This window comes from Falco cherrug, chromosome 13 (genome assembly GCF_023634085.1).
Source record: "Falco cherrug isolate bFalChe1 chromosome 13, bFalChe1.pri, whole genome shotgun sequence".
Taxonomy (NCBI): domain Eukaryota; kingdom Metazoa; phylum Chordata; class Aves; order Falconiformes; family Falconidae; genus Falco; species Falco cherrug.
Genome location: NC_073709.1, coordinates 12,749,872 through 12,762,118, shown reverse-complemented (window position 1 = coordinate 12,762,118; position 12,247 = coordinate 12,749,872). Strand labels below are relative to the sequence as shown.

At 36.9% G+C, this 12,247-nt stretch overlaps 1 protein-coding gene across 2 annotated transcripts in view; it reads right to left on the bottom strand.

Annotated features, from left to right (window-relative positions):
• Positions 1–205: 205 nt before the first annotated feature.
• CRIM1 (cysteine rich transmembrane BMP regulator 1) overlaps positions 206–12,247 on the bottom strand; it is a 188,114-nt gene continuing 176,072 nt past the window's right edge. For both annotated transcript variants that reach the window (XM_055725803.1, XM_055725802.1), the window contains 5 exons: positions 11,496–11,717; positions 6,999–7,193; positions 5,889–6,011; positions 4,248–4,435; positions 206–3,145 (listed from right to left, as the gene is read on the bottom strand). In XM_055725803.1, coding sequence (XP_055581778.1) covers positions 2,969–3,145; positions 4,248–4,435; positions 5,889–6,011; positions 6,999–7,193; positions 11,496–11,717 — 905 coding nt within the window. In that variant the 3' untranslated portion in view covers positions 206–2,968. The remainder of the gene's footprint in view (positions 3,146–4,247; positions 4,436–5,888; positions 6,012–6,998; positions 7,194–11,495; positions 11,718–12,247) is intronic.

Sequence of the window (12,247 nt, the reverse complement as noted above, 5' to 3'; positions counted from 1 at the left end):
GAAAATTCTTTAGTATAAAACTCAGAACTTTCTGTAACTGCAAGCTGTTCTTGACCCACTGTTCTGATCTAAGGTCAGCAGAACAGTAATGTGAATTCCTACTCCCAGGGGAAAAAAAACTCACCGTAATATCAAGCTATGAACCAATGTCTCAAGGACCAGTGTATAGAAGTAATAAATACAAACACTTAAGAAAATAGGCAGATAGGTTTAAAATTTTTTTATTGTGCTGCCAAGAGCCAAATTACAAGAAACCGCCTTACAGTTAAAAAAGTAAACAAGCAATCTGCTGAACCGCAGTGCACTTCGAGTGCCACATATGCATCTATTTTTCAGAAAATTATATCTGCATTTCTCTTACAAGAGCACAACAGGAACCAAAGTAAAAGAGTGTAATGGATACAGCACATAGGATAAATCATATCTTTAAAATAATAATAATAAAATAATAATAATAAAAAACATTTTACACCATGTCCTATATCCTGCTAATATTTTCAGAATATGGCCTTGATTGTAAAACAAAAGCAAGCATTTACAATTTCTGGATAAAGACTGCTTACTCTTATGCAAGGAATGGATGTTTTGTCTTGACAAAATCTTTGTAGTAACTGGACAGAAACATCTCTGTTTCAATATCGGATTGAGTACAAAACACTGGGGAGACTACATTTTTTCTTACTGGTGGTTGGAAACTGAAGTTATATAAGCAGAAAAAATGTTGACCCTTATTGATACACCTATTTTTTTCTTTGATGCAAACAGCTAGAACACCTTTTTGATAGTCTAAAACAAAAAAATTGTTAATCTTCAGATTAATAAATTAGGTCATTATAATAATAAATTAGGTTTTTTTTTCAGTTTTAAAGTTCAGCAACCTCTGACCAAGTATTTACAACAATACTTGAGAGTTCCTTTACAAAAAATACATTTTCTTTTCACATTAAGCATACTGGGTATCTGTGTCTCTTATGACAAGCATTTGTAAAAGAAAAAAGGCAATGCACAAATGGGTAATTAGTATAAAAGTGCCAAGACCTGTTTGGAAAGTTAACATTGTATTATACAGTCAGAGTTATAAATGAGGCAAGCTACAACAAACTTCCAGCTTAATGTGGACAATATTCCAGTAGTTGTTTCAAACAATTGTTTGAAAAAAAAAAAAAAAAAGAAAGTAAGAAAAAAAAAAGAAAATCCAGGAGCTGATGGTGATATTCTGTGGAGCTGATTAGTGCTGCATGTATATTGTCATCAGTGTCTCTAGCCAATGCATTCATTAAAAAGCCTTTTTAAGGCTAAGCAGGAAAAGAAAAATAAGAAACACCCTGAAATGTAGCAAGTAGCAAGAGCAACGCTTACTGCTATAATCGTGCACGTACTGTACACACGCAAACACAAGAGTGCACACACACACACACACGCGCGCGCACACAAACACTTTCAAATCAAATCAAACTGTAGGTAGAATGAGATGCTCTTTTCTTGTCTTTCCTAAACTCACAAGCGATTAAGCATTGATATGGAATGCCTGTTTATCTGTTTCTGCTCTGGGTAAAATCTCTCTCAGATAAAAATACATTCAACAAGAAAAAAAATAGAAAAAATATATACTGTATACATAGTATTTTATATATACAGTATATATACGTATAGTGTATATACACATGCATGTATATATACATATGTATACCTACATGCATTTGTATATACATATATATACACAAACATACAAATACTTTTTGTTGTTTTTAGCATAATTATATTTACATAAATATTCCTATAATGCTAAAGTTTAAAGAAGCATGTTCTCCTTTTTTTTTCTGAGCTTCAAAAAAGGTGCTTGAGTAATATACAATTAAAATTAAGCAGCTTCCTAGCATGGAAGTAGTTTCTAAATCTGCATACCAGTAAATAAGAACATCAACAGGAAAAAAACAACAACCTTAAAACAGTCTCTTTTTTTACTCTCTTGTAAGCAAGAGCTTTGTCCAACAAAAATATTTTTCCTTCTCCTGTATGAACAACCAGAGATTGATACAAAGTAACAAAACAAAACCACAACAGACAAAACAAACAAACAAAAGCCCCTGGAACTGCATGGTGTTCTTGACTTTTCCTTCCTTCCTTCAATACTGCTGTCAAAAGATCCAGTGCTCATATCAGGAATTATTCAGGCCTCAGTCATTTGCTAACTCTGCCGAAGTCTGGCTAATCTAGCCAATCAGCTTTGAAGAAAACAAAAATAAAAACAAAAAGCAGCACAAGGTATAATTTTATACATCCTTAATAAACCCACCCTTTATTTTCTGCTATAACCTTTTCCTTGCTATTTCATTAACTACTGCAGCTTCTCATCATATAGAAAAATATTTGCAGCTACACCACCACACCTGTGATGTGACAAATTCTGTTCTAGGAGTATATTACTGTAGCAACAGCTGGGGGGAAAAAAAAAATCAGACCTTTTCATATTTTTTCACCTGGGGTTAGGCTTTGCTGCAACAGATGCGATTTCAGAGCAACAAGAAAAAACACTATCCTGCTGCTCGGCACTATTCTTTTATTAATTTTCTTGTCCAGCCAAGCATGACCAGCTTTTCTTCTCTGAAATTTCCTTTTACCTCATTGCCTACCCCTAACCCCTGATTCCCCCTCCCAAAACATCTCTACAGCTATGTTACAAGCAAATACGTCTTAACAAGTTTTAAAACTTTGGTTCTAAGGAAACACTTGGTCAGTTATCTCAAGGAAAAGTGGGAATGCTTTTTCTGGCACATTGCAGGAGTCAGAGCTCATCCCAGTAAGGTCTTAGAGCTGTACATGTAGTCACAAATCCAATACAATCCACTAAGCAAGTGCACAATTCTAGTTTTATTTTAATAGCAGACTTAGGTCTCTCTCTCTCACTCTCTCTCTCTCTCTCTCACTCTCTCTTTCTTTCTTAAATCCTTGGTAAGGGTGCAATTCTTCAAACTGTTTGATAGAAATTATCTGCCTGTAGGTTGTTCTGTTTCTGCATGCTGTAAAATCCACTGTATCTTGAATCTGGGTCTGCAATTCTTAGCATCCTCTGAGAACTGTCCACCTGGACCATGGTACCTTTCTTGCAGTCCACGTATACCAGTTGATTGTTTAGGCAAGAAGGCTGTTAAAACATAAAGGGAATATTGAGTACATTAAAAATTGTTTTGTATTCCACACAGTTTAAAAAGTGCTTGTGGTTCAAGTCCATGAGTAAAAAACAAAAATCAAATCAGCAATGAAAGAGTCTGGGCTTTCGCTGAACTTGGTAAAAGCTTATGCCAGGCACAGTAACAGACCAGCACTCTCTCCTGAATCACCATTTTTCATCTTCTGGATGGAGCTCTGGAATTTCCATATCCCAGATGGACTGGTTAAACCATCCTCTGTTAATCTAGTGCCACACAAGGGTTTAACTTTGTTGCCTCAGATGTGCAGCAGCTTGTTTCTGAGACTTTTAACAAGCTCTTCATTGCAAATCACTTTCAAGAATGTTTTGATCCTGGTTGTATTTCCACCACGAGAATGAGACAGATCTCAGCTGTTATAGATAGTCCTGATATGGGGTGTCCTATGGGAACCTTCTCTATTCCTTTCTGGGGTGGTTTATGTATTACCTCCTCAATTACGAAATCCTCTACCTTTTATCTAGTATTTGCTAAGTGTTACCTCCTTGCAGAGCAGTCTGTTATTGCCGAGATGCCCGTGTTGACGTGGCACTTGGTAGACCTGTACTTACTTGCTTGTAAATGTAGAACAGGGGTTTTAATTTAAGGCAAATGCCAGTAAGTGAGAGTCTGAGTATGTAATGATCTACAAATTTGAATGTGCATTAAAAATATTGCTCAAAGAAAGAGTTTTAAAGTGGATGAAAGTTAAAAAGCAAAGATAGTCTCTTAAAGAGTTTGGCAACAGGTAAGAAAATGGCATGTATTTACCTACACATATACAGAGTTGGAATTTTTTGTTTTGCTGACCTTGATTTCTATCTAGTGACGACTCATTACTATATGGAACAGGAAATGTTTTCTTTTGGTAGTAAATAAAGTCATTTAGGAGACTAAATAAATACCAACAGACTGGCTAGTATAAAACGGCTTAAGATATAAGGAGAAAATCATTTGAGAGCATTCACACGATGTGAAGTCAATTGCATCCTACACAATATTCCAGTTAATCCTGTTTTCCAAAACATGAAAGCCTGGAAATAGACATAAACACGGCACCTTTGTTGGCGCTTTGTAGCAGGACACTGGAATCCACTGCTTTTTCTGATTGACAAGCAGAAGGACGATGATCAGTAAGAGCGCTATCGTGATTGGAATTGTCACCAAGGCAACAGAGCTAACTGACGCATCTTCACTTGGGTGCGGTCCGCTGCTGCTTCTGTACTCGCCCTGGAGATGACTCATGTCTGCAAGGCAAACGCGAGCGTTTGTTGGTAATTATACATGGGCCTTGACCGTAAAGAAGACTGTAATTATAGAAGTCCCCGTCATGGATCTTGTCAGTCATGAATTTGGACTTTCTCTCCTGAAATGTCACTTTATTTATATAAATTAGAACAACTGAAAGCTAGTATCTTGTACAGGGACTACATTAGCCGGGGAAAGGCCATCAAAAAGAGGAAACAGGATGGAATCTAAAGCACAATAACAAGCCAGCTGGACAATAACCTCTTAGGTCAGTTGCATTTGCATCATCTTATCTGATCGCAACCAAATTCCCACTTGCACAAAAATCAGCCTGTGTTTCTGCGCTGAGGAAAACCTGGAAGTCTTCAGATGAAAGTCCTAACTCCCACCCCACTCCCCGCCCCCTTCTAAAAACCAGTGAAGACAATTAGGATGTGTTCGCTCCGTCGTTTGTTGGGAGCATATTACAATACTTGCACCACTCAGCCTGTGAAAACAGACTGCTGGCAGTCTACTAGACTGTACCAGGTTTTGCAAATAATTGCAAAGAATGGTAATTTTCAATGACCTATACAACATTCCCATACAGTTGGCAGTGTGTTTATAATCTGCAGCCAAGATAGTTGCAAGCCAGCTAGTAAAGCCTGTGAGAAATGAAAATGCTGTAATTATAAAAGTGTAAGCTTACAATTTTGTAAGGCAGTTAAAATTTCATATATCCTTTCATCCAAACTGTAATATGCTATGACACCATGCTTAGATTAAAAAAAATAAAATTAATAAATATATATATATACACACACAGAAACACAAGTTTAGGTAGTCCTTCAATTAGAAATGGTTAACAAAGACTGTGTGAGAGTGTTTCTCCTACCCTGGAATAATGGTTTCAGCACAGTTTTAAACATAAGATGCACCTACATCCTTAGACAACTTTATTAGCTCTGTGTCATTATACCTGAAATGTTTTTTTTTTAAAAAAAACCTCTGATATTTATATATGATACGTGTTAAGTTGTGGTACCTGTCCTTCCATTTTTATTTATCAATGTAAGAACGTCAAATGGATCAAATGAAGGTCTGTCAACTCCAGTGGCCTGACAACAGCCTGCTTTCTAATTTTTGTATCAGAAAAGACACTGCAGAATCACTCCTCATTCACCATTTTATCACATTTTTCATTTTACAGAACTCCATCACACTAACACAGATGTTTCTTCCAAGCTGAAGACGGAATGATAATGAGACCAAATTGCATAAATATAATTTAATAGACTGACTCATCTTTACTCAAAGCAAAATGCATGTGAGAGTCGTGCGCTGAAGAATACTCTCAGATAACCACCTTTTCAAAGCATTATACAGATGCTACCTCAATAGAACAACCTAGACACATTAAAACAGGGGGAATAAACACAAACCTAAGTCAGCTTAGTTCATATCAGACCTTACCTCTGTGAATGTGGATGATGTCATTTTCACTTGGTGTTGGCCAGTTTGGTACTTCCAATTCAATGTCTCCTCGATGATTTGTCTTCTCGATGGGGATGTTAGTAGGTTCAGGTACATACATCTCTGTGAAAGGAGGTTAAATGTTTCACAAATTACAGGCTGCTTAACTTCCCAGTGCGGCTCTTAATTCAGGAAACATATTCAGCCATCTGCAGCTCTTTGTCCTGTGAAGCCTTTAATTTGTTTCAGAATTTTCACCATGAATAGTCTGGGGGTTTGTTTTAAAACTTTTTTCATACTGTATATGGGATACATGCCTGCTGCCATTATCATCCTAATGTGAATTGGATGACAGAGTCATGTGGACAAATCTGCTTTTGAAAATACAATTTCAGAATACATGCCTTACTACAGTCTTGTTCCTTTGTGATACTAATTAACAAAAATACCAAGGGAAGGCTACATCTTCTCAGCTCAGTTGTAAACTGTCATTGCTGGTTTCTTTGCCTTCCTTTTTTTGTAATTCTCAAAGCAAGAGAATTGCAAGAGGGGGTACTGCTGAATCTCCCCAGTTGTCCTGTTGGAAGCAGTTACCAGCTGATTGAGTAAGACGAGCAAACTCCCACTGAAGTATGTCAGAACTAGCATTAAAAACTGGTTGCAATTCTTATGCCTCTTGTGTCTATAGCTAAAAAAATGTTATATTACTTTTACAACAAGTTAAAATGATGAATAAAGCAATGCGATATTTGAAAAGTAATGAAGAGACTCAGAAAAGACAGAAATGTTAATCACTGACAGAATCTGCAGAGATGTAAGAATATTCATTTTCCTACTTCACTAATGTATTTCCGTAACCTTGTGAAAGGACACAGCAGGGGCAAGCAACTAATTTTTGAATTCACAGTTCTCAGAATAAGCAAAATTCAAACTTACATATTTGCACAATATGCCTATCTGTTAAGAATATTAATTTTCCTGAAGTCTAAACATCTGTTGTCTTCTTGATACTGTTCAAACATGGACTGATGTTCAAAAAACAATTAAAAACCTTATTATCAGTCCTGGAAAACCAGCATTACGGTTACCTGGGTTCTCACATCATGTTACCTGGACACATGGGACAGCAGCTTCCCTCCACGTTGATGGGTTCAGCACAAGGCAGGGGTGGGCAGCTGACAGTGGAGCACAGAGTCTGACCCTGCAGGCAGTAGCAGTGTGTGCAGCTGTCAATGTCCCAGCGTTCCTCATCTGCGTACGTTTTTCCACTGAAGTGGCAGACCACTTTCTTTGGAACGGTATCTTCTGTTGAAGGAAAATGGTGGTGTGATCATGTGGTAATGGCCAATTACCCACAAATCTGCTTTCTTCCCCAAACACAAAAGTGAAACAATAGCTACAAAGAAATCCCATCTGTAATTAAAAAACTCTCTCTACATCTTCCAGAAAATCTGTGTCAAAAAAGTGTCATTCCTGCTTCTTTATGAAGTAAATAATTAGCCTGGGCTGCTTCTCCTCATCTTCCTCACGCAAGAGACTGGAGGATGGATGACTGGGACATGAAATGATGGTATCAGAACTGCTGTGAAAATTAGGAAAAACTGATTTATGTTTGACTGTCTGAGACTGCCATCTCCTCCTTGTTTCCGAGTAAATCCTATTTAACAAAGAAAAAAACCCAAACTTCCTACGTTTTTAAATACCAAGGTTAAAGGAAGATGAACTCGAACCGGAATACTTGAAGAAGAGATCAGGCAGGATGCCAAGAAGGATGAAGTAACTCTCAGGTGACATAACTAGAAGTGCTTAGACTATTTATTGTGATAAAACAGATTCAAAACCAATCTGATCATTCCCTGTAACCACATCAATGGAAACCTCCAGAAAAAGGGCAATAACCAAACTCAATACATTTTTTCATGGTTAGTATTAGATAAATTGGAAATTGGTGTGATCTTAACTCTCAGAAAAAAAGTGAGGTTCCAGAACACCTTTCCCAAAGATTGAGAGCTGTAAAACTAACAACTTTTCAGATAGTTTAGACAGATTTTGACACAGTATGTGATAGGGACCTGCACTTGATGAAGCAAGTAGGTCTTGGGAAAACACTTAAAAGACGACATTTTTTGCCTAAGCATTCGATACACCATTTTTTCTTATGCTGCATCCTATGCAAGCCTTTTAGACGGTCTGCAGTATACTGTCTACTTCACTGGGAAGACAGTCATGAATTGCTTACTCTAGGATGTTTTCTGCTGCTATAGCACTTTATAGATAATTAAAAATAAAACTACGCAGCAGAACCTCCAAAAGCCAACCAGTACCTCATTTTCATCTTAGCTTCTTGCTGCCTTTTTTATTTAAGAGGCAAAAATTATTATGATGAAACTTGCTGATGACATGAATTTGCAGATTAAGCATGTGCATGAAGTAAAGGAATGAAATCACAAAGTAACCTTCTTAAGCTGTCAGAGAAATACTGGTTTAACATTCACACAGATCACATATGTAAACATGTAAATATTAGAATTACCTCCCAAATATAAATAAAAAAAAAGTATTAAATAATTTGGCCACCAGTACAGCTTTTAATTAGTGACAACATATTCTCCAAGTAGAAGATTTTGTAAGTGAATATGGGGTGGAAATTGGAAAGAAAGAGCGGGAGGAAAAAGTGGCTGCAAGCTGCAGAAAGCACAGTAGGTTCTTCCAGTGATGATGTGCATGTTAGCACATAGAGCCAGTGAAGCCCTGTGTTGGTCAGAAAGTAGATATGGCTGGGGAGAGGGTGAGGCACACAGCCTCAGCGGGCCTCTTATGCATCCCTAAAGCTGAGCACCCCCTGTGCACTCGGGGCTGATTTGCCCCCGAAGTGCTACCTTGCCCTGCTCAGGACAGCTTCTTCAACTCAGCAGCTGGTTTTGCTGGAAAAGTCCTTTAACTTGCTCAGGCTTTTGCAAGTTTTTAGAGAACACATTACTATTTAATAACAGTAAATGTTTTTTGGAAGAATGAACAATGGTAAAATCATAATAGCAGTGTTGCACCTTTGAACCTCAAGAAGAAACTTTTAAGTGCTAGGGAAATATTGCCCTGTGCGTGCCTCCTGTTTTGGTGTCCATCTCTATGCAAGCAGAAGCACAGGATGAAGATCACAACATCACAGAATCACTTAGGTTGGAAAAGACCCTTAAGATCACCAAGTCCACACCACCACACCACCACCAAGTGCTTAAGGACAGTGGAAAAAAGAGAGACTTGCAGTAAGAAACACAAAAAAGAAGACTGCGTGCAGCTCTATCAGTCTTCTCTCCAGTTTCCTCTAGCTGCACCAGTAAATCAGTCTCATCTGGTAAACAAACAGTTGTTTGCTTTCTCTCCCTCTGTTTTCCACAGAAGACTAATCTTGTCTCTAATCAAATAGATATCCCTTTATCCTCTCTAAAGTAGAAGGTTATCTTTCCAAATTAATCTTTCTTTCCACAAGAAAGAAGAATGTTGAACACACAGGACTGAATCTGAGGATTCAGACAAACAACAAAGCATCCTGTAAAATTTAGAATTTGAAACTACACTAACTTGTTAGGCATTAACCAGCTCTGGATCTAGAAAGAAGCAGAACACAGTGCTAAAACCCTGGTGAATGTTTGAAATTCCAATAAATGAAGAAGGCCTGTTTCCACAGAATTTGCCTACTACACATTTTATCAACAATGACATGAAAGGAGCAAGGACCAATCTGTACAAAGATGTGCTTCACAGCTCTCAATAAATGAAGAGTAAACCCGTAAGAACCAGGAAGACAAAAATTAAGAGCATCATCTTACTCCTCTTATAAGCAAGAGTACTTCGTAAAAAAAAAATTAAAAAGTTGTTTCCATGAATTTCAGTTATTTAGATACAAAACATTTTTACAGTATCATCATTGAAAGTCTTTGTATCTGAAGCACTAATTAAAATCTAGCTTCTGTATTTCTTATAGCTGCTACTAAAAAAACCAAACCATGCTTTTAGAGCTCATACAGTTAAGTACTGGCAATATTGTGCAAGATTCAAAGTAAATTAATTAAAGCCGTATCTACATGTTGTGTGTATGTATTTGCAAACCTGACATGCAACGTGTAGGCACTAAGTTCTAGAGGTTTTACTGTTGTAGTTGTTGGCACTAGTCCTTGTGGTGTACCCCTTACTCTACCCCAAAAAGAATTCTCCAGTACAGTACTAAGGCTCATGTTCTGACTCTACAGGTCTGATTGTTGACATTTGCATACACTGTGGTTTTTTTTAAGGTTAAAATGTATTCTGGGTTGAAATTATCTTTATGGTTGGCAAAGTCAATCACTGGAAGAAAAGCCTGCAGAAAGACAGTTGTCAAAGAAACTTTAAATCTTCCCCAGTTTGTAGACAAACCATGATCAGAAAGTAATAATAGGATAACATGGTATTTTCCCCGCAAAGCGTCCTCATCAGGAATCCAAATAGGGTTCCAAGCATAAATGAAATTTTGATAATTTCCAGCCTTTCCAGGCATTTCTTTGATGGAATTCCTTTCATATCCTATAAAACTGTATCAGCTATCATTAAAGATTTTTTTATCTTTAATGTGAATTAAAGATTTCAAGAGCTATATCAATGGAACGTACCTGAAGGACTTCACAACCTTTCTGGCACCTGTCTGATGAAGAACTGTTTTGTTTATAGATGGGCAAGTTGATTCACATGTTCAATTAACACTAAAGCCTGTCAATTTTATTATATTCCTTTTTACTGAATTTTTTTCTACTGTATCTCCCCCTACTACGTTTGGAACTGAAGGTTATAATAAGCTCTGAATGCTTACCAACAATACTACTAAGACTTGATTTCAGTAAGTGCATTATAAAGTTCTTGTCTATCAGCTTCCATTCTACAGCCTTTGTACTTACTGTGAACTCACAAAAAAGTAATCTGTGAATAAATGCTCCTATTCAAAATACAATGAAAAAGTGATCAGTAATCTCAAATTCTGCAACTTTAAAAATGCCTGGCAATTTTCACTGTCTACAGCATCCACCATTCACTTCAACTCCAAATTCAAAGCTAGTGCACGACCCTTAATTCTTTACGCATTTTTAGTATTTTTAAAAAATTGTTTTTTTTAAAAAAAATGTTTTCCCTAATTTTTTCTCAAATATATTATTTCGCCTCTTCTATAACTATCTTCAGCGAACTTCCTGTTTTTTTTTCCTGTATTCTAATTCGGATGCTTTATTAACACTTCTCCCTTCAGTGAAATTTCACAATGCAATGGTAATTAATGTTTTCCTCATATCATCACATAGATCTTGATGTAACATATGTGTTACCTAGTAGATCTTTTAAATAAAACAGTTTTTGTGTAATGTTTTCACCTAGTAAGTTACATAACCATTTTCAGGATGATGTCTTTTCAAGCTTGTAGACAAATTACATTTACATCTTTGTGCACTTCTACCTAAAAATGACAAATCACGAGGCACAAACTGCATCTCCCCAAAACAGGGAGAACATTTTTCAATTTGGAAATAAAACTTTTTTCTTATTCCCAAGAAGGGAACAGCAATTTATCAACTATTTTTATTTGCTCACCAATACAGTAAGGACAACACTGTCCCTTTCTCAGCACCGGTCTCTCACAGGATACTGGTGGGCAAGACTCAGAGTAGCATCTAATCACACCGTCCATGCAAATGCAGCTAGTGCAGACATTGGGCTTCCAGGACTCCGCTGTCAGAAAAATATCTCCTTCATCATTTTTGCAATAACTGGGCATGCTCTCATTGCTTGATGAAGAGGGCTGAAGAGGCTCATCTGTAAATATAAACAGATTAAGTTATTTAACTTACAGTAGGACACATCTCTCATATTTCCTTACAGAAGGTTCACCCTTGAAGAACACAACGGAATTGTAACAATTTGGCTCACTACTTCGGAAGAACTAGGACAGAGCATTATGCCTCTTCAGTACTTCATGCGATAAGGATCTCATGATGTGCTCAAGAACAAAGTTTATGTAGACCTTTACTGAGTTTACTTAAAGAAAAAAAGAAAAGGAAAGAAAAAAGAACAGCAAAGTGAAAAACAATCGCCATCAGAAGCAGCTGAATTTAAAACTTAAATCTAAAACTTGAATCCCAGCTTCTGCAACGTCAGTTCAAATCCTTGAATGATGCAAAGTGAAAAGCTATTATGCTGCTGTCAACCTTTGCTAGCGGACTTACACAAGCTAATTATGAACTGTTGAGAAACAAATGGAACTTGATTGGGCTTCAGCTTGATGCCGATGGGCCTGCTTTAATTCTCATGCCCACACATGGAAGAGACATATTTCTGCAATGAAG